Source organism: Geotrypetes seraphini, chromosome 4, assembly GCF_902459505.1.
Source record: "Geotrypetes seraphini chromosome 4, aGeoSer1.1, whole genome shotgun sequence".
Classification (NCBI taxonomy): Eukaryota; Metazoa; Chordata; class Amphibia; order Gymnophiona; family Dermophiidae; genus Geotrypetes; species Geotrypetes seraphini.
The window spans coordinates 281885353-281908447 of record NC_047087.1 but is presented as its reverse complement, the minus strand read 5'-3'; the positions used below and the strand labels follow the sequence as shown (position 1 = coordinate 281908447).

At 42.2% G+C, this 23095-nt stretch overlaps 1 protein-coding gene across 5 annotated transcripts in view; it reads right to left on the bottom strand.

Annotated features, from left to right (window-relative positions):
* The window catches only part of CRTAC1 (cartilage acidic protein 1), a 631767-nt gene extending 614288 nt beyond the window's left edge, over positions 1 to 17479 (bottom strand). For 4 of the 5 annotated variants that reach the window (XM_033942560.1, XM_033942561.1, XM_033942556.1 and 1 more), the window contains exon 1: positions 17359 to 17479. In XM_033942560.1, coding sequence (XP_033798451.1) covers positions 17359 to 17388 — 30 coding nt within the window. In that variant the 5' untranslated portion in view covers positions 17389 to 17479. The remainder of the gene's footprint in view (positions 1 to 17358) is intronic. The other variant, XM_033942557.1, reaches the window with a different exon arrangement.
* Positions 17480 to 23095: the final 5616 nt, after the last annotated feature.

The window sequence follows — 23095 nt, the reverse complement described above, 5'->3', positions numbered from 1 at the left end:
AGGTTTTTCCCCTTTTTGTTTTGTAGATACCTTTGGGGGAAGGGGGAGATAACCTAATAAAATATCCCCTGAACTGGCTTGAATTCTCTTGAATGTGGCGCATTGTGGAGTTATCCAGAGCATTTATCATGATCATGATATATTTGATTGTGTTTTTGTTATGAATCGCTTCCGCTCAAACTTTTGGTTTGAAAGAGGTGGTTCACAAGGATAACATAATATAAAAAAAAAGAACTTAAACCTAGATGCTTTTTTTCTCATTCGATTTAATTGTTCAAAGAGCTGAGAATTTGAATCCATCACAAGAAAAATGTTTTCCCTTCTTTGAAAACATGGCTGAGTATGGCCATGTTTACCAATGTTTGACTTTCAGGCAGCAAAGAATGCGCATCAGCTCTCTCCAACACGGCTAAGCAGGTACAATCTTCTGCGATATGATCCGACACCATGCATCTCTTCTTACAAGACAGCGGGGCAGATTTATCCATCATTTCCTCCAGGTTTGCTCAGTGCAAACTTCTGCACTGCAGCAAAACATTTGACAAATCTGTGCCAGTCGGGAGTGGGACAGCTTTACGGACTAATCAAATCACTTGTCTTGACACTTTATGAATGTACATATATGGTTTGCCAGCTCTGCGCCCTGTGGAGCAGGAAATGTATTGGGGTCGCTTCGCTTGATCAGGCTGCAGATGGGCTGCCCTCAATCCTAAAGGGAAGGAGAGAATGCAATGGGTGGTATCGAAAGTGCACTCCCCCTCCCCCCCTCCAGCGAGCATGTTTTCAAGAGCTCCCAGAGATGCTCAGAAACGGCAGTGTCAGCCCATTAAAACTCATACGTCACAAGGTGATCATAATATTTTACAATATCAGAAGTAGCTTGAACAGAAGTTACTGATTTACCAATTTTTTTTTTTTTAATGAAAAGACTTACTAAAATGCAGTGGCATAGTGAGGGAGGTTGGTGCCATCGCTGTGCCATGCGTCTGCCACTTGAGTGCCCCCCCCCTCACATACCTCTCCAAATGCTTGCCAAAGTGAGCAGCATTTTCTACCCGCTGCGCGCACCAGCGTCGGCTCCCTTCCGGCGTCACATCCTGGATCCAACGCCGGCACAAGCAGCAAAAGGGAGATGCTGCTTCCGCCGGCGAACATTTAAAGAGGTATGAGGGTGGGAGGCGAGCCGCCGGCACCCCATACACAAAGACGGCACCTGGGGCTGTCTGCTCCCCTCCCCGTACTTTGTCATTGCTAAAGTGCATTAAGTGCTCCTAATTTTATTCACTTACTGTAGCTGGTTAGACTGAATATAACTGCTGACAGGCTAAGCAGCTCCACTATGAGATGGCCCCTACCTAGAAGTCCTTTTAATAAGCTGCGTTAGGCACTAATGCACACCTAATGCATCTTAAAATGGTGCACAGAGGGACATGCTGAGGCGTCCTGTAGCAACTGCCAAATCTGTACACATTAACAATGCACTAGATATTTTGGGGGAGAGGGCACGTACGGGAGCAGAGCATGGGCATTCCTGCTCCAACCAAGCGCAGTTACATTAGCGCGCACAGATACCGCTTAAGCCCTTACCACCTACAAAATGGGTGGTGTATGGCTCCCAATTGTATTAATAACGTCTAAAAATTAGGCACCGAGCCAACGCAGCACATAGCAGCTGTCGTCTTTGAGTTAGGCGTCGTTTACAGAATCACACCTAGCGGCACCTAAATTGGACTTAGGCACACCTACTTTTTGGTAGGCACCTACCAAATTATGAGCCTATAATCTAATTGTTTTTCTTAATCGCTATTTAGTGATTTTTAGTTAACAGCACAGATTAAGCCTAATTAAGTTAGGCACCTAGAGCGGCCATGTGCACCAATCTAGGTGTCTCCTTTAGGCGTTGTTTTTTTTATTTATAAATTTAATAATTACAATATCAAATGATACAAAGAAAAAAAGGATCTTCCTTAGATATTAACAATATTAGTCATTCATACAAAATTCCTTTCTAAGCCCACAATAATGGGAAGACATGACACAATTCCACATAAAGAAATTATAAGGAAAGAAAAAAGGAAATAATTCACGATTCGTCCACGCGAATCCTAAATCATTCCTTACTCTAATAGGGATCCTAATTTAACTCTCTTATTCCTCGGTAGTGAAACTTAAACCTTTTAAATATAATTCATTTCTGTTCTCGAGCAATTAAAAATTGTTGCAATTGAATGGGATCCCAAAAAACATATTCAATGTCTTGAAACTTAACAAGACATTTACATGGAAATTTTAGGTAGAAAGATGCCTCAGAAATTCTTTCCTTCTTAATTGTGTTGCTCTAGAGACATCTGGAAAAATTCTAACCAAATCCCCACAAAATTTTGTTAACCTATTTTTAAAATAAAATTTCATTATTAGCATTTTATCTATCTCACTCATGCATGTTATCACCAGAGTTGACTGACTCTGGATCACATCTTGGCTATCTTCTAGAAATTCTGTCAAATTAATTTCAGTTGTGACCAAATGGTCTTCCTCCTGGGCGGGTTCTATTTTCTTTTGAGGAACATAATAATTATTATTTATTGGAAAATTTTCTGCATTGGGCAGCCCCAGTATTTCTTTAAAATATTTCCTTAATAAGATTTCATAGGATAATAAATGAGTTACTGGGAAGTTGACCAAGCGAAGATTTCTCGCTCTATACATATTTTTCATTAATTCCATTTTAGAATGCTGTAGAATCCTTAACAGCAGATACTGAGACAGCTTGAAGTGTATTACTTTGAGTTTCCACCACATTTAATCGTTTATACAAACAACCTAAATTGGAATCTACATTTTCAAATTTATGAGACACAGAATGTGAAAAATCTACCGTTTGTTTCACAGTTAACCTGAGAAACCCTTCTACTCTGGAAATACCTAACCACAAATCTTTAAGGGTAATATTTTGTGTTTCCACTGTTAGTGGTTGATCTTCTACTACACCTGAAAATTCAAGTGATTTAGATATTTCAGTAAAAACTAGTTTATTCATCTGAGTGCAGGATACCACATATTCAGTGGAAATAGCAGGATTTATATTCCCACTATCACTTGATACTGGATGAAGGGGAGGAGTCCTTTCAAGGGGACTAATTGAAGCTCCCAAAATGGAAGAATTCATACTAAGTGGTACCATTGATGGATTATCAGTTATTAATGTCAAGTGCCTGTCCATAGGACCAGATACAGCTGGGGATGAACTTTTAGGTTTAATTTTCCTTTTCCCCATGTTCAAGCTATTAAAAAATATAGAGGGAATAATATAACCTTACAGTCCAGTTCCTCGGCTCCTCGTGGCTCCCAAGGGGCAACACGTGCCCCTTTGGGCACGCCCCTTCGGCCACGCCCTACGGCCGCAATCGCAGCAGCGGCTTCAATTTGAGGATGTTGGTGGAGATAGACCCAATGACGTCAGGGGTCAGTCTCTTCCAGTGCCTGCCTGATGGGCCGCCAAAGAAACAGCTGCCGCTGCTGCGAGAGTCATGGGGCAACAAACAAGTCACCTCTGGTTGATCCTGTCATAAGTATCAGCTCCCGAGAAACCGCGGCAGCGACTTCAATTTGAGCATGTTGGTGGAGACGGACCCAATGACGTCAGGGGTCCGTCTCTTCCAGTGCCTGCCCGATGGGCCGCCGAAGAAACAGCTGCCGCTGCTGCGAGAGGCAAGGGGCAACAAACAAGTCACCTCTGGTTGATCCCATCGTAAGTATCAGCTCCCTCCTTTAGGCGTCTTATAGCATCAAGGCCTAAATGCTCACAAGGTAAATTTTAATGGAATATTGCTACACCTTGGGTTTTGGCTAGGTATGAGTGACCTGGATTGGCCACCAAGAGAACGAGCTATTGTGCTTGGACCATTGGTCTGACCCAGTAAGGCTAGTCTTATGTTCTTATGTTTAATACTTGTGTGCTAATACAACATTAGAACTTTAATGTAAAAAAAAAAAAAGTACAAAGAGGCCATGTATGAGCATGTTAAGGTCTATCACAGCTTAGAAAAGGTGACCCCTAGATGGTTTGCACATTGTCAGTCAGAACCAATATTCAGCAGCCCTACCTAGTTAAGGGCCGCTGAACATTAATCATTCGTTTATTACTTATTTATTAACTGCCTTTTTAAAGAGATTCCCAAGGTGGCTATCCAACCAAGCTCACCTGTCCAATTAAACCCTTTGACTATTGACCCGTGGATGCTTTTAAAATGACCTCCGTGATCCCTAAATTAGGTGCCTAATTTTCAGTTAAAATTAGGGCTTATGTTTTCATGCGAAGTGGCCTCTCCTGGAGGTATGCCTCTTGGGTTTTCAGAACCACCACCACGAATATGCACGATACAAATTCACATACTGCAGAGATCCGTTATATGCAAATTCATCTCAAATATTCATCGTGGTGATCCTGAAAACCTGATCGGCAAGTTGTGCCTCCAAGAAGAAGGTTGAGAATCACTGGACAAATGGTTAGCACAGCAGGCTGAGAATTAGGAATATCGTGGTTCAAATCCCCTTGAAACTCCTGATCTTGGACAGGTCACTTAACCCTTTATTGCCTCATTTGGGCCTATTTTGTAGGCAGTAAGGGCCTGAATCTATAAAAAGCGCTTAACTCATAGGCAGTGTTAGATGCAGCTGTCAATCATCTACTACCGTGTTTCCCCGAAAATAAGACCTAGTGCGTTTTTTGGGCCCAAAATTAATATGACACTGTCATATTTTGGGGATATGAACATGATCATCTCTCCCTTCCTCTCCTTCACCCCAATTCTTCCTCTTTCCTTTCTCTCCCCCACATATGCAGCATCTTTCCTCCCCTCCCATCCCCCTGTGCAGCAGAAGTTTGCCCAACTTCTATCCTTCCCTCCCTCACGCAGAACCCTTGCCCAGCTTCTCTCCATCCTCCCATCCCTCGTGCAGCAGAACCCTTAAGCACCCCCGCCCCACCACACAGCTGACCCTCCATCTTTCCCTCCCCGCTGACTGCGAGCGAGCTTACCTTGATCCAAAGCAGCGTTGGGCCAGCAGCACTCTAAACTGCTTAGCCATCGGGGAATTCACTCTGCTGCGTTACTGATGATGTCATCAGTAGCACGGCAGATTGAATTCCCTGATGGACAAGGCCAAGCAGCCTGTTTAGAGTGCTGCCAGCCCAACACTGCTTTGGATCAAGTTAGGGCTTGCTTGCAGTTGGCGGGGAGGGAAACATGGAGGGTCATCAGGGATTTGGCTGCGCGGGGGGGATGTTTCAACAGTTGCTGCCGGCGAATCCCGGGACTAGGGCTTATTTTTGGGGTAGGGCTTATTTTGGGGGAAGCACAGTAGGTACTGTTTTTAGAATTACACCTAGCAACTCCTAAGCATTCTTAGGCACTGGTAGATGTTTGTTTGTTTGTTTATTTATCGCCCGCCCTTATCCAGGCGGAGTTACATGTTAACATACAAAATAAAGCTAACATTTATCGTACAAAACACATCAAGACCATCACTAACTACATACACATAAAATCAGATTGCATAAAACATACCAACCAATCCTATCCTACAATCGAAATGTAAAAGGCACACAAGATGCCTCAATGAAAAACATCTGTGAGGGCTCAAAGAATATATATGAATGTTGATCCAAAAGGATCTTACATTTACAAGGATATCTCAATTGGTATTTGGCCCCCAATTCATATATATTCTTTGAGCCCTCACAATTACAATTTTTTCTCGAAGGAAAGGGAATAACAACTTCAAATATCTCTGAAGGGAATGTACTCCCAAAGTAAAGTAAGAGGAAGATGTACTCTACAAATATGGTTTACTGATAAATATCTCTCACAAATGTGAATTGTTCCTCCTCCAGAATGTGGACTAATTAAGAGTGAATTTTTGGCTCAATTATGAAAATGGACATTATTCGGATATATTTTTTCCTTTAAAACTTGTGGAAGTTCTCTCTTTATTTTCTTATACAAGTAATGTATATGTATCTATATATAAAATGATAAAGAAAAAAAGAAAAAAAGAAAAACATCTTTATGCCAAATGAGAACCTAGACCATCGAAAACCTTCGTGTTAAAACCATAGGCACACTGTCATTTAGGCCAGGGGTTTCTTGGCAAATTAACTGAACAAAAGTGAAACCAAGACCACAATCTGCCCTGAATTAGCCCCTAAATACACCTAGTTACCGGTAGGCACCTTGGTGCAGATGCCTACCTCAAAGTCATAGGTACCTATCGAGTTAAGCGCCAACCAGCTAATTGTTAGATGTTTTTTTTAAACTGTTTTTTAATGGTGCTTTCAATCTCGGCACTGATTAAACCAATTAAGGGCTCAGGTGTTAACTGTATGCTAAACAATATAGCTATGCTGATCAATTGGCGCAGAAAACTCTCCGCCCCTGACCTACCCCCAGTGGTAATTTTTATTTTATTTTAATTTTTTTAGCATATGGGAAGCACATGCAAAAATTACCACAGGAAACCTGAAAGGCATCCTGCGGTTATGTGCTTTTTTGCCCCATGAGGCGTTCTCTGTTTATTTTCATTTCTTAACAGGCAACTAGAGAATGACACAGTAAGAAAATTCATCACCGTTCCTGTCCCCGCAGATAACCGCGGGGAACCATCTCCATGTCATTCTTTAAGGAGAGAGGGAAGAATCAGAGTATGAATGGGCCCAGCCACTGGCCCTCAAACCTTGCATTGAAGAACGCTGGTGTAGAAAGACTGAGTTTGAGATGAATACTAAAGAACGGCACGGAATGCTTTCCCGCGGTTATCTGCGGGGGCGGGGACGGTGATGAATTTTCTTACCGTGTCATTCTCTACAGGCAACCCTCACTAACATCATTTATCTCCCCCTATGTTTTCCCCCATGAGTTTCGCTCAGCTAATAAATCCCTCCTATCTGTGCCCTTCTCCACTGCCAATTCCAGACTCCATCCCTTTTATTTTGCTGCACTGTATGCCTGGAACAAACTGCCCGAATCCCTAAGGCAGGCTCCACCTCTGGCAGTGATCAAGTCCAAGTTATAAGCCCACTTCTTCGAGACTGCTTTTAACTCCTAATTCCTCTCACCTTGGGTTCTGCATCCCTAACCCTATATGTCATGTATGTCCGAGTTAGATTGTAAGCTCTTCTGAGCAGGGTCCGTCTATTAAATGTCAAAGGGATAAGCAAACTGATCGTGTACCAATCGGTTTGCGACCCCTTTGCGACCCAATTTTACTCCGGCCCGATTCACTTACCTCTCTGCCAACCATCCTTCGATCCTCACATGCAAATGAGGGGAACGGCATGCAAAGTAGGCAGGGATGCGATTCACTAACCAAAACCCTGTAATACCAACTGGGCTGGCCGATCACAAACAAACTGAGGATCAGTCGCTCAGGTCCTTTCCAACTGCCCTGCCTTCTGCCACCCTTCTCTGCCCCGAGCTCCTGCTTTCAGCCCTGCTTCCTGCTTTCAGACTCTCCCGCCTGCCCCGATCTCTTGCAGCCCTGATCTCCTGGCTGCCCCAAACTCCTGCAGCCTGGACTCTCCCGCTGCCCCGACTCTCCCGCAGCCCTGAACTCTTGCAGCCCTGACTCTCCCGCTGCCCCAAATGCCTGCCTGCCTCGACTCTCCCACCCTTCCCCGCAGTGCAAGCCCGTGGTTTTAATCCGCAGGCTTAAAGCGGGTTAAAATCACGGTCTCCAAAAAAGTGAAAAAAAGAAGAAAAAAAAATTCTCTGCCGGGCCCGGAGGTCCAGCGCATGCACAGATGGTCTACAGATGGTCTGCGCATGCGCTGGGATCGCTATAGAGCAGGGGTCTCAAAGTCCCTCCTCGAGGGCCGCAATCCAGTCGGGTTCTCAGGATTTCCCCAATGAATATGCATGAGATCTATTAGCATACAATGAAAGCAGTGCATGCAAATAGATCTCATGCATATTCATTGAGGAAATCCTGAAAACCCGACTGGATTGCGGCCCTTGAGGAGGGACTTTGAGACCCCTGCTATAGAGCGATCTGGGTAGGCAGTTGGGGGCTTAATTCCAATTGCCCTCATTTGCATGAGAGCGATTCGTGAATCAGCCTCCCGGACACGGAACGGATCAGATCTGTGCCCTTAGTGAATCTAGCCCAAAATGTACAGCACTGCGTACACCTTTCAGCACTATAGAAATGATGAACAGTAGTAGTAACCATTTGGCTACCTATTAAATTTTTGCAGTTCAAATCTTTTAAGATGCAGGAACAGGGGACATACGATACCCTTCACTTTCTCATGCCATTGCAAATAACAGTCCATCCCTAGTATACAGTTATGCAATTACTCCCAAGATGTATCCATGGTCTGCCCCCTCCTGTCTCTCTGCTCATTCACCTTTATGTCCCAGCTCTCCCACTTCGCTCCAGTAATCACATTAACACTTTAGTAGACTTCAGGAAGCTTTCTCACACTTTCTCTCCTTAGCTTCTCCCTCCAGACAGAGTGTGCCCCAAGCACCTTCCTTTTCCAGAAGACCGAAAAATCATTTCTTCGCTTTTTGCATTTCCATAACCACCCCAGTCCCATGAGTCCTGACTAGTTTTGTCTGCCTTGACAATCTGCTGGACACACTACTTCATTCAGCTGTGCCCTGCTCGCTTTGCATAGAGGGCAGCCATATCAGTAAGAAAATGGAAATGCATCAGAAGTTTTTCTTAATGACGGGAATAGCCATCCAGATGATAACACGCAACTGGAAGAGTTATGATCGACTTAATTGTACTTTTTGGTGGGCAAACTTATGTTTGAATCCTGGCCAATGCAAGGGGCATTAACCTTTTTTTTTTTAGTCTCTTTAGAATGTATCAGTCTAAGAAGTCTTAGAAAACAGAATATTTTTTTGGGAAGGTGTGTAGAGAAGGCCACAAGATATGTTGAAAAACAAATGCTAGGTAAAAATGAATTCAAAGAGAGAAATTAAGAAAAAGGGACAGTAATAGAAAAAATCCATATGAAAAAATAGAGAAAAATAGAAAACATTCACTTCTCTACAAGTAGATACTGGTGTAAGGTGACCAGACAGCCCTGTGTTCTATGAGGCAGACAAAGTCAGTGCTTTGTTTTAGGAAATCAATAAAAAAACACCTCTTCACCTAACTCCCCTGCCTATGACCCATGGTGGTGACGGGTCAAAAGCGCGCGAGGACAAAGGCGCGCCGACAACTGAGCACAGGACTTGATCGCGCCGAAGAAAACCCGTATTTTAAAGGGTTCTGATGGGAGGTGGGGGGGGAACCCCCCACACACACTCTACTTAATAGGGATCGCGCTGCCTCATGCTGCCATGTTGGGGGGGTGTGGGGGGTATAACCCTCCACATTATACTGAAAACTTAACTTTTTCCCTAAAAAACAGGGAAAAAGTTAAGTTTCTAGTATAATGAGAGAGGTTACAACCCCCCAAAACGCCAGCGCGATCTCTATTAAGTAAAGTGGGGGGGTTCCCCACCAACATCCCGTCGGACCCCTTTAAAATATGTTTTTTCTTTGGCGCGCTCAGTTGTCTGCACTCGGTTGTCGGCGCGCGCTTTTGACTATGAACCACCCATGGTATGTGTCAAATTAGGATAGAAGCTTGTATTGAAAAGTATTGCACTGTAACTTGCAAAATTAACCTGTAAACTGTATATTATGTATATTGGCATTAGATCGAAAATAGTATTCAGAATTCCACAATCAAAGATAGCAAAAATCAAAACAGAAATGGAATTCAGTGCAATGTCGTGTTCTATTATTTGTCTGGCATAAATACTACTACTATTAATTATTTCTATAGCGCTACCAGACGCACGCAGCGCTGTACAGAGTCACAAAGAGTAAGAAAACAGTCCCTGCTCAAAAGAGCTTACAATCTAAACAGGCAAGACAGACAAACAGGATGTCATGGATACAGTTAAGGGGAACTCATGAGTCGTCCAGCACTACAAAGATAAGTGGTTTTATGATCGATATTGCTGGGGTGTACGACACATATGTATATTGCGAGTTTTGCGCATATAAGCTCTCTTGAATGTAAACCGCCTAGAAATCGCAAGATTGTGGCGGTATAAAAAAATTAAGTTATTATTATTATTATTATTATTATATAAAGAATATTAATGAAAGCAATGGTGATGGAGGAAGACCAGGGATTATAACATTGTTCTTATTGGCCGAATGGCCATTTAGCCGGTATGTGATAAGAAAAAATGAGGTCTTTCCTCCTTTCCACTGATTGCGAATAATCCAACAACTGAAACATGTTGAGACAGTAATGTTTATTTGTGCCAGACGATTAAATAATAGAGCACGACATTGAGCTGAATTCCGATCCCAGTTTATGTGTCAAGTTAGGATAAAAACTTATATATTAAAAAAAACCCAAATTAAGACTGTTAACTATGGCAAATTGTAACCTTTTAACTGTATATTATGTATGTTAACCTGTAACCCTTTCTGAGAACAGGATAGAAAACAAATACAATTTTGCCTCACACCTCCCTTAGTTTTAGTTTTCTTAAATAACCAGATAAATAAAAAGACCAAGATTTTGAGTATGGCTTCTATTCTTAGGTGCTTATAAATTGTACATTTAGGTGTTTTTTTTTCCAGTTTAGAGGCTCTTTGAGGATACAAAATATCAGTGTTTGTATTTTCATGTCATAGGTACTACCGCTAAGGCATCTTTTCCAGTGGAATCAAAGGCCTCTTTTACAAAGCTGTGGTAGCGATATTACTGTGGTATACACGCCAAAGCCCTTAGCAACTGAATGGGCTTTGATACATTTACCACAGCAGCATTGCTATCACAGCTTTGTAAAGGGGACCCAAATGTGCACATCTGAATCACTTAGCAGTTCACCAATGCAGAAAGGGTATAAAAAATGAATGATCATGGATACAAGGCGAGTCGAGGAAGGGGCGAGTAGAGGGGAAAGTGGAGTTTTTCTGTTTATCCAAACAGCTATTTTAAGTTTTGGGCATTTTATCAGTATTTCAATTTAATCCTAAAATCAAAAGTCCTAATTATGATTCCATAGTGGCAATGAAGAAAACCATGGCTCAGAGCTCTTGGCAACCCAGACACAATCCACAATCCACCTCCCACCCACACAAAAAACACCCCAGAGGTTATGTGCCTGAGTTACCAGAGAACTACCTGATCACCACTTTTTATCTCTGTCCCTTTGCAACTTCACTCTAGAAAAAATGCAAAATCATTCATATGCTTGATTCTGACTGGATGCAAATATCCTAATGTCTCCCATTTTCCACCAAAATTCCAATAATGCCTCCATTCCACTGCATATCTGGTCCGTGAGCTGACTAAAAAGCCACCAACTTGAGGGGTCAATGTAGAAAGCCAAATAGAAGAACCATATGCCGATGTCTGAATGCACAACTTCTATGTACCATGAACGTATCAAGAAAACTCTGCCCACCGATGCAGTAAGCTAATTGTAGACAAATGCAAAGCATGCAGAACGCATGCGCTAATCAGGGTACGCCTGCCGAAAAGGTAGAGAAGAGCGATGAAAATGATAAAATGAAAGGGCTGATTTCCCTATGAGGAAAGGCTAAAGCAGCTAGGGCTCTTCAACTTAGAGAAAGAGATGGAGGTCTCTAAAATACTTAGTGGAGTGGACCAGGTCGATGTGAATCGCTTGTTTACTCTTTCCAAAGATGCTAGGACCAGAGGGCATGCGATGAACAAACCGGATAAAAATATTTCTTCACTCAGTGTGTAATTAAACTCAGATTTGTTGCTGGAGAATGCAGTGAGCTTATCGAGATTTTAAAAAAGTTTGGATAATTTCCTAAAACAGACGTCCATAAGCCATTATTAAGATGGATTTTCACTGTTTATTCCTAGGATAAGCAGCATAAAATGTGTTTCTCTTTGGGGCCTTGCCAGGTACTTGTGACCAGGATTGGCCACTGTTGGAAACAGGATATTGGGCTTAATGGACCTTCAATCAGCCCCAGTATGGCAACTCATGTTCTTATGCACATAAGCTTCTGCATTGAGGGCCATCGGCATTGTGTGCATGTCTGAGCAAAACATCTGATAATGGGTTGGAATGTTATTCTTATGGATAAATATCTGCTTTGCAAAAAGCTTTTGCGCTAACATTTTTGTGAGGTTGATATTTACAAACAGAACATTCCAGTTCATGGGCAGATACTTTCTACTTGGATCGTCACTTCCTGCTCAGTCTTAAAAGTAACAGGCTCACAACAGAAAAAAAAAACTGGCATTAAACCCACTCAACCTATCCGGCATCCCAAGTGCTAACGCTGTGCGCATCTTAAAAATTTTTGTGCACTTCTCTGCATTGCGGCAGAATAACTATTAGTCTCATCGCCGTTCATTTTAATATGTTGTGTGCTAATGTCTACGATGCAAAACCCATTTCTACATTGTGCACCCAGAAACTTTCACGTCGACCTTTTAGTAAGCAAATGCTTCTGCCTGTAGTTGATTTTTGCATCAACTCCTTAGTCTGTTCTCTTTACTCTCAAGTTTTCTATGTGCAGTAGGAAGCAACAGCACCCCTGAAAATGAAATTAAACTCAACTCAGGGGTGTCCTACCAAACTTCAGCTTCGGCCTATTGCGCCCAAAACCATGAGTGATGTCCAGCTTCTCACTTTATCCTTGTGTTTCTTCATATTCTATTGTCCCCCTAGTGCAGGGGTGGGCAACTCCGGTCCTCGAGGGCCGGAATCCAGTCGGGTTTTCAGGATTACCCCAATGAATATGCATGGAAAGCAGTGCATGCAAATAGATCTCATGCATATTCATTGGGGGAAATCCTGAAAACCCAACTGGATTCCGGCCCTCGAGGACCAGAGTTGCCCACCCCAGCACTAGTGTCTATGTCATCCTAATGCTGGAAATGTACTGGGATTTTACCGCGCCTTTAATTTTCGCACAGACTACATCTAGACTCTAATCATTAATATTAAGACATTCAGGGAGGAACTCCACCCTGTCTGCTTGCAGTCTGTTGGGATTTTCTTTTTTGCAATGGCGTGCATTCATTTGCAACGATATGGGAAAGGTAACCGAACCAGTCTGTGTCACATAAGGATAACTACACCTAATACGTCCCAACTAGGATGAAAACTTGCATTGTAATCTTGTACCGATATTAAGTATGTTTAACCTGTAACCCGTTCTACACTCTTTGGGGGCAACGGGATAGAAATTGAATTAAATAAATAATTGTTCGCATATCCCTTATCGTATATCGTTAACAAATGGAAACAAGCAGAACACCCACAGGTTTAAATTAAAACCAATGAATGTAAATTGCTCATTAAGAATCCAATTTTAAGAGCTAATTGAGTCGTTATTCGATTTTTTTTTTTTTTAAGTTGAACACGCAAATTAGGTGTGTGCCCAAATTTGCATGCACAACTCAAAGCACCGTTTATAGAATTTAGGGGACCGCATATCATGATGCAACAAAACTAACCCAAGAAAGGCACAAGTTATTTCTTGCAATGAGAGATGAGACAAAGAAATCGGATGCCACCTTTAGGTTAACTTACCCCTGCAAGGGTATTATTAAATATATGAGTTTGAAATATATATTTTATGCGCCCGATCAACTAAGATCCTTTTTGGACCTCAAGGGGTTTATCAGAGATGGAGTGTCTGGTTCGAATAATTTGTAACTGGGGGGTTTGACGTATTACACCTTTTCCTGTAACTTATCTCTCGGTAATGTTGACTCCTCCTTTCCTTCTGTTTGTGGTCTAAGGAAGAGCTATTTCCATAAGATTGTTATTACTTCTTAATTTGTACTAAAATTTATTTTCATGTTGGATTATGGCTCTGTATTTCCTTAAACAAGTTGTTATACTTGTGAAAAACCTATAATTAATAAAAATAAAATTAAAAAAAAATTTTTTTTTTTCTTTTCTTGATCATGACGGGAATAGCTATCCAAATGGTCACACATAACTGCAAGAACCACGACAGAATAAATTACACATTTTGGTGGACAAATGTGTGAACCACATAGAAATATGAGAGAATGAATGCGGAACGTATGGGGTTTAGTAGTTCATTTAATAAAATGTGGAGCCCATTGACTACATTTGCTACTTCGCAATAAGGGTCATGTATTTCTCCTTTTCTTAGATTTCTTTACACATCCAGGGTGAGTAGGTGGGGGGAGAGAAATGTATTTTGAAGATTAAAGTTACTTAATTATAATATTGTAATCACATCATATGTCTTATTGTATTAATAATTGAGAGGAGGATGGGAGAAAATGATTGTTTTATGTATTACTTGTGTAGTTAATAGTGCGTTCTTATACAGTATTTTATGTTCAATTAATTGTATTGCACTGTCAAAGTTTGGAAATCAATAAAGTTAAAAAAAAAAAAATAGGAATTTAGGGGACCACACACATTTTTTCAGAAAGAATGCTCCATTTGCACCGAGTTGGGTTCTTTTACAAAAGGTGTGCTGCCAAGCGGCTCGGCATTCAGCATGCGCCACTCAGAAGCGCACCTTTGTAAAAGGTGACTCTTTTAAGAGAGTGCAAACTAAAGATTTTGCTCCCGTGACAAAAAATAATAAATAATAATAATCAATGAACTAAACACAGGAAGCCATACAAAGTGAACATTTTAGGGCTGCCCATCCTTAATGCGCACACAAATAATTTTGTTTCACTTTTGTTTCTCTTGGCCTTTATGCCCGATTTTTGGATTATGCCAGTTCATTTTCATATATTTTTTAAAATAAAACAGTTTCATGCACTTTTAAACATTTTAATGTTTAACAGGTGTTAATTTATAAGTTAAAAGAGGTTAAATTTAGTGCACATTATAATCTTTAAGGCATGCTAATGAGCAAACATCTAAGAAAAAATATTTAAGGAACAGAACATACAATGTAAGAGGTAGAATGCTCCTGCACAATTCTCCAACATGGCACAATTAAACTCCACACAAATTCAAAGGTAAGAATAGGTCTAAATTTGGAAAACAGACCTGTGTACCTACTGCTATTTTGCTTGAGCCTGCACTGCTGCTTTCCCTATGCAATAATAATATTACAACATGGGTAGAATGAGCAGACATTTTTGTTGGTGTAACGTGAATTCCTGCCCCACCTTCCTTCCCTCAAAAACTGTACTAGAGGCTTCGCGTGCTCACCCCTCGGCTTACTGTAATAGACCAGCACGGCTAGCAGTATCACAGTGAGAAAGCACTGTAGAGTTAGCAGCATAGCCCAGGAATTAGCGTACCTAGTGGTTAGTGCAGCTGCCTGAGAACTAAGGGAACCGTGTTCCATTTCCACTGCAGCTCCTTGTGACTCTGTGTAAGTCACTTAAGCCTCCATTGCCCCTGGTTAAAAAAAATAATAATAATACATACCTGTATATAATTAGTAAACCACTTTGATTGTAACCACATTCCTAGTTCCCATAGGCTTCAAAGTCTGTCTTGACCGATGAACATTTTAAAACAGGAACTGTAGAGGCTTCTAGGGAACAGGAATGTGAATCCGTGCAAACTAGTTATTTCTGCATAACGTGACGGTTTTCTATCAGCAAATGTATGTCTTATCAGTGCGTGCTTGACAGAATTACCCCCTAACAGGTAAGTGCCATTTATGCACATAAATGTTTAGAATACTGGCATATGTATGTGAGTTTGCACATATGTGCATAAATGTAGAAAAACAAAAAAATGGCCTAAGTGCTATGTATTACGTAAACCGCTTTGATTGTGCCAAGGAAAGGCAGTAGACCATCAAATCTAAATCAGCATGTTTTGTAAATATACCCCTCTTACATGGCATGTATTTTACAGGTACACATACACATACGGGCGGGGCAGGGGTGGGATTTACATTTACATCCATAACTTATAGCATTCTATATGTCCAGCATTAAGGTGCAAGCATTTACATCAGCTGAATGGCTGGCATGTGTGTCGTTCACACCTAACGGCATGCAATACTATAATACCAGGTTATGCTAGTATTCTATATCTATAAAGGAAAGTACACACCTACTTTCCCTTTTTGGGGGGGAAAAAGTGCTACATAGGCTTGCTGTTATTTTCTCAGACTCCTCCTAATCCTAACAGTGCCACACTGAATCCAAGTGTTGGCCCAGAGACAAAAAAAAAATGGCTGTGTCATCTCGCCAGCATCCTAGGAATGGACCGTCCCTTTGATAACCTAGTACCATCCCAGTGTCCACAGGCTTGCTAGCCCCCCCCTCCCCCCCCGGGTACCACTCCAGCATCGTGATATAACATGATTTAACACTATCCCATGAATGTTTTAACACTCAGTAAAATAGCCCACCCTATGCCTTCAGCTCCCTTCCTTAATATTAATCAAGTAGCGCCCTATTCGTCTAATTCACACCATCCCAGGAACGTTAACTAGGACTAGCTCAGAGGGGAGTGTTTTGTGGTCTATTTGCCCTCATTAACAGGGACCTACAGAACAAACTCCCTTTTCAACTAGCCCCATCCGTTCAGAGCAGTGGTTCTCAACCCAGTCTGCAAAGAGACACACCTAGCCTGTGGAGGTATCGCATACAAACTTCTCTCTTGCCTAGCCACCGAGTACGTCCGGAGGACTGGATCGAGAATCCCCGGGGTTTTTTTTAAGACTTTGCACGACGGCCCAACTAGCACAGTTTTGCCGATTGGTCGCCACTCTAAAATACCAGCTGTGCGCATTCCCGCAATCCATTCCACAGGTATAGTAGCTCCGGTTCTTTTAACAATATTCCTCACAAAAAAAAATAATAATAATAATAACACCGACACACGGAAGCAACAGCCCCAAGTATTATGGAAGTACCTTGCCGGCAAAAATCCCCTCTGTGGTATGCTCATTACAGGAAGGGAGGCGCTGTTAATTAACACGCATGCTCTTATTTATTTATCAGACTGCCCGCGAGCCAGGGGCAGCAACGTGATAGTTCTGGACGTACTGCAGAGACTCTCGTCCTTTCACACTGACAGTAATGGAATCTAGAGGCCAGCAATTGGGGAGGGGGGGTCACAAGGGGGGGGCTCTAGTGCTTGCCAAAGAACTACTTCAGGCATTTACTGCCGCTTCCCTTCCCATCACCCCACAACACTGAGGGGAAGCAGGCGGCATACAGACCCCCCCCCCCCTCCAGTCCCGCTCCCCGCCACTTTTATCATCTGCAATTGATTGGGCTAAACACATTCCCGAGAGCCGACCGCGGCAAGTTGCTGGAGCCAAACGGGTGACCCCCCGGGGGGGGGGAGAGGGAAAACTCGCAGTACTTACAGGATGGGCGATCGCCTGCCGGGGTCTCATGGCAGTCGCTGGCCGGAGGCTGAGTTCGCAACTTCCCCACCTGCAGCTGCTCCCTGAGCCTCCCCGTCCTGCCCCCCTCCGTCGCTCTCTATTAATTCTATACTATAGCGGTGCCTCGCGCGCGCTCCGGCCTTATGTAAAGCCTCCCGGAACTCGGCGGCCAGTCAGAGGTGCCGCCAGGAGTCAGCCGGCCAATGGCAGCGGCCGGGGAGGGGTCTGGCTCCCCCACTATGATTTACTACTAGAAATTGCAGTGCCAGAGCAGATCAATAAGGAGGAAAATATTAGAGCCTTTTTTTTTTTAATCTTTTGAATGCATATTTCACGATGGTGTCTTGTAACCTTCAAAAGGCTGCCGGACCCCCTCCTGGGTGATTTTGTTTGGTTTCCTCCCCCGACAGGCAGGGTGAGCAAAGAGGCTGAGCGTTTAGCTTAAATAACGGAGAGAGACTGGGAGAGGAGGAAAAGTGGGGTTAGTGGCACACTAGGGAGATAAGGAGAAGAGAGTTTTGTGTACAGTCTGTCTCATCACAGAGGCGCAGTGAGGTGTGACGGTCTGCTACCTGTTTTTTGTCAGGAGATAAAATCAGCAGTCTGTACACAGACAAGGTTAGGAAGTGCGGGTGTGGGGAGCAGAATGGCTGTTGATGTGGATATATGTTACCGTATTTCAAAGTGAGGTAACATGAATAACCATATTCTTTTCGGACACATTCTTCTGTTAAAAAAATAATAAGAAGAATATAAAAGCAATTTCAAGATCGCTTCCTTACACACTGCTTTGGGAATGAAAATTAGAGAGCACTCTTTGATGATAGAATACTGTTTGCCATCACTTATCTGATTTATGATCAATTCACATAAGAACATAAAAATAGCCTTACTGGGTCAGATCAGTGGTCCATCAAGCCCAGTAGCCCGTTCTTACGGTGGCCAATCCAGGTCACTAGTACCTGGCCAAAACCCAAGGAGTAGCAACATTCCATGCTACCGATCCAGGGCAAGCTGTGGCTACCCCATGTTTTTCTCAATAACAGACTATGGACGTTTCCTCCTATGCAAGATCCAAAAATGTCTGTGTGTAAAGGTAATACTCATAAGGTTTGATTCCTGGTGCAGAAACCTTCTATGCCTTTACTGCATTTTCTGGTGTTCCAGCTGGCATCAACCTTGCAGAATTTCTGCTGGGTTAGCCAAAGTTACTCATCCTTGTAGAACAGGGGTAGGGAACTCCGGTCCTCGAGAGCCGTTTTCAGGATTTCCCCAATGAAAATGCATTGAAAGCAGTGCATGCAAATAGATCTCATGTATATTTATTGGGGAAATCTTGAAAACCCGACTGGAATATGGCTCTCAAGGACCGGAGTTCCCTACCCTTGTTGTAGAATCTCAGCTGGTATAGCCAGTGTTACTACTCTTAGCAGACGCTAAGCTGGTTAAATCACTGTTCCTGGCACCAGAACTCCTCTGCTGTTCTGTTCCCAGTGCCTTTGTTGATCCTGTTGCTTTTCCTTGCAGTATCCATACTGGTGGCTTAGTCACTAGTAATAATAATAATAATAATAACTTTATTTTTGTATACCGCAATACCACAAAACAGTTCAGAGCGGTTTACAGGTTAAGAGACTGTACATTTACAGTGAAGTTACAGCATATCAGAAAACAGTTCAGATCAATTTATGCAATGCAGGTGCAGAGAATAATTAAACAAATTATTTGGTATAAACCAGTGAACAATTACAAAATGATCCAATAATTGTTGCATGGGGGATGCAACCGGGGAGGGTAGTAGAGTTAGGCAACCCCAAAATTGTCATTTTATTCCATTTCCCATGTTGTTTACCACATTGTTCGTCTTGTGTTGTATTTGTAAGTGTGCCCGCATGTGTGCTAATTTGCATATGCACGATGGCTTGCGCATGCATGCACTATTAGGAAAGAGAGTGCCCTATTTGCATAAAGGGTGCACACTATTATTGGCAAATTAAAAAAAAAAACCCCACATAAAAAATGTATATATGGTGCCAAACATTAGGCAAAACAAGAGAATTCACCAAGAAAACTCCACAGAAGACAGGAGAATGCAAGCACAAAGAACTATGGAATCGATCTTGATACTATTATCAGTTTATTAAAAAGTCAACACATGAAAGTCTTCACAATAAATGCTGCAGTTCAATCGCCTGTACTGCTGGGTTTGGCAGCACAATGCTGTCGCATACACAGTATTCTGAATGCTTTACAGGAGGGGTGTCAAAGTCCCTCCTCAAGGGCCCCAATCCAGTTGGGTTTTCAGGATTTCCCCAATGAATATGCATGAGATCTATTAGCATAGAATGAAAGCAGTGCATGCTAATAGATCTCATGCATATTCATTGGGGAAATCCTGAAAACCCGACTGGATTGTGGCCCTCGAGGAGGGACTTTGACATCCCTTGCTTTACAGCATACCATATCTTGTGGTTACATCAAAAAGGACCCCAGAACAAGGTCTTTGTGACCGAAACACGGACCGTGTTGGGTCCACACCACAATACTCCTACTGTGTAGCATTGGATTATTTTATTGAACTGCACCATTGATTGTGAAGACTTTCAGTGTGTTGACTTTTTAATAAACTGATAAAAGCATCAAGACCATCGATTCCACAGTTTCCGTTCTTTGCGCCAAATATTAGGCGCTTCTTCTCCACTGAAATTTCAGCACAGAAAAAGCATTCTAATGGACACAAGGGGCCAGACTCTATATCCTGCAACCAGTGGTGTAGTAAGGGGTGGCGATGTCTTGGTGAGGGCACCGGCACCTCTCCCCACCTCACGCCATGGTTGCACCCTCCCTACCCTGTCCCCTACCCCGTACTTCTTTAAAATCTTCACCAGCACGAGCAACTACTCTAGCCTGTTGCTCACACCGGCCTGGCTCCCTCTAAAATCACTTCTGTGTTTCGGGGCCAGGAAGTGATGTCAGAAGGAAAGCCATTGCCAGCACGGGCTGCAGGCTGGAGAAGCTGCTCGAGCTGGCGAAGATTTAAAGAGATAAGGTGGTGAGAAGGGAGGGCATGAGTATGTCATAGGGGCACAGAAGGAGCAGGGGGTGGAGAGGAGAGCGTTGTGGGGGCACCACCGCCTCCTAACCTCGCTATACCACAGAGTGCAACCAGAGTTGCTTGTGCCAAAATATGCTCATTGTTGATTTGTGTGTGCAACTTTAATTCATTAACAAGCTAATCATCGCTGATAATCATCAATTGGCAATTAACAAGTAATAATTGGCCACTAATTAGAAGTTACGGACACAACTTTCTAAGCATATTCTATAAAGTGGTGCATGTAAATTCTAGTCTTTGGTTCTCAAAAAAGGGTATGGCCAGGGAAGGAGCATGGGCGGGTCGTAGACATTCCTAAAAGTAAGACACACTGTTATAGAATATGCCTGATCCGTGCACAACTGGGGCGCAGATCTTTAGACCTGGTTGTCATTGATGCCTAAATGTCAGTCATGCATATGGGCGCTAGGCATGGTTCTTTAGACTGTGCCTAATTTTGGAGGCATTTTATAGGCTCATGCTAAGCGCTGTTCTCTTCAGCACCAATATTTTAGGCGTCATATACAGAATATGCCAAGAGGAGGCAGAAATGGTAGATCACATGAGAACACACATTTATGTGCTCATTCATAGAGCAGAGTGTATTTCAGCGTGGATCTGCAAAGAGGGTGTGGCCTTGGGAGGTGCTTGGCCCACCTATGGGCCAAGAGCAGTGGTTTCAAACTCAAACCCTTTGCAGGGCCACACTTTGGATTTGTAGGTACTTGGAGGGCCTCAGAAAAAAAATAGTTAATGCCTTATTAAAGAAATGACAATTTTGCATGAGGTAAAACTCTTTATAGTTTATAAATCTTTCCTTTTGGCTAAGTCTTAATAATAATATTGTCATTTATAGCTAAAGAGACATATGATCAAGAAACTGTTTTATTTTACTTTTGTGATTATGATAAACATACCGAGGGCCTCAAAATAGTACCTGGCGGGCCACATGTGGCCCCCAGGCCGCATGTATGAGACCAATGGCCAAGAGCATTCACTTAAAATGTGTTCAGTGTTATGGAAATCAGGGGATCCTTGCCCAGCTCGTGTGCTGGGATTTACACCTGGGATCAGTAGGTGTAACTCCTCATGCCCACAGCTGAGTGTGAATCCCAGAAATATGCACTATGGATTCAGTGCGGCACTGTTAGGATTAGGATACAGAGGAGTCTGAGAAAATAACTGCAAGCCTATGTAGCACTTTTTCCCCCCCAAAAAGGGAAAGTAGGTGTGTACTTTCCTTTATAGATATAGAATACTAGCATAACCTGGTATTATAGTATTGCATGCCGTTAGGTGTTAACAACACACATGCCAGCCATTCAGCTGATGTAAATGCTTGCACCTTAATGCTGGACATATAGAATGCTATAAGTTATGGATGTAAATGTAAATTCCACCCCTTCCCTGCCCATATGTGTACCTGTAAAATACATGCAAAATATAATTGGAGTATAATTATATAAATATGAATCTTCTGTATATAAATACTTATTCTTCAAAAAAGAAAATTCTTACTCTAAAAATATACTAAATAAATATATGAATATATAAATAAATAATTAATAGTGCTCAGTGATAGCCAATACGAACTCCAAGAGTACGGGAATCTGCCAGTTCAGGCTTATATACATCATAGCACTCCTCCCTTCCTACCTCTAAAGCAGCTCAAGCTCAAAAAACAAAAGCTTTTTAAGTAAACATCAAAAAGAGAGAGAGAGAGGGTACTTATCTCTGCTGGAGTTGTGAAAGTTGTAAAGAGTCCCGGGCTTCTGTTGCTCCAAATCCAAAAAGTGCTTCGTGCCTCAAAGTCTAAAAAAGTGTTATAAAAAATCCAAGTCCAGGTTCCAAAACACATAAACAATCCAAATCCAATTTCTAAAAGTTCATCTGAAATCTCCTGCTTACTCTTCAGGGCTTCCAACTTTCACAACTCTTTTTTGATGTTTACTTAAAGCTTTTGTTTTTTGAGCTTGAGCTGCTTTAGAGGTAGGAAGGGAGGAGTGCTATGATGTATATAAGCCTGAACTGGCAGAGTCCCGTGCTCTTGGAGTTCGTATTGGCTATCACTGAGCACTATTAATGATTTATTTATATATTCATATATTTACCTGTAAAATACATGCCATGTAAGAGGGGTATATTTACAAAATATGCTGATTTAGATTTGATGGTCTACTGCCTTTCCTTGGTACAATCAAAGAGGTTTGCGTATTACATAGCACTTGGACATTGGATTTTTTTTTTTTACATTTATGCACATATGTGCAAACCTACATACATATGCCAGTATTCTAAACATTTATGTGCATAGTAGTTTGCCAGTCTCCAAATATCTGTTGTAGAAAACTGTTTGGTGCCAATTTCTTTCGGCACCACATTTTGAGCACTGTTTCTAGAATTTTTCCCTAAATGTTACCCCACCCCCTTTCTCATTTTCATTTGCTGATGATATGGGATATGTCATTGACATTTCCTATAACATCCCCCAAAATAATTATGGTTATGTGTGGAGACATTTTCCCATTTACTTTTTAAAAAAAATTTTAAACTTATAATTCACACACCCCCATCCCTTACTACGTCACTGCTGCTATCACCTCCTTTTTGCTGCTCTATGAT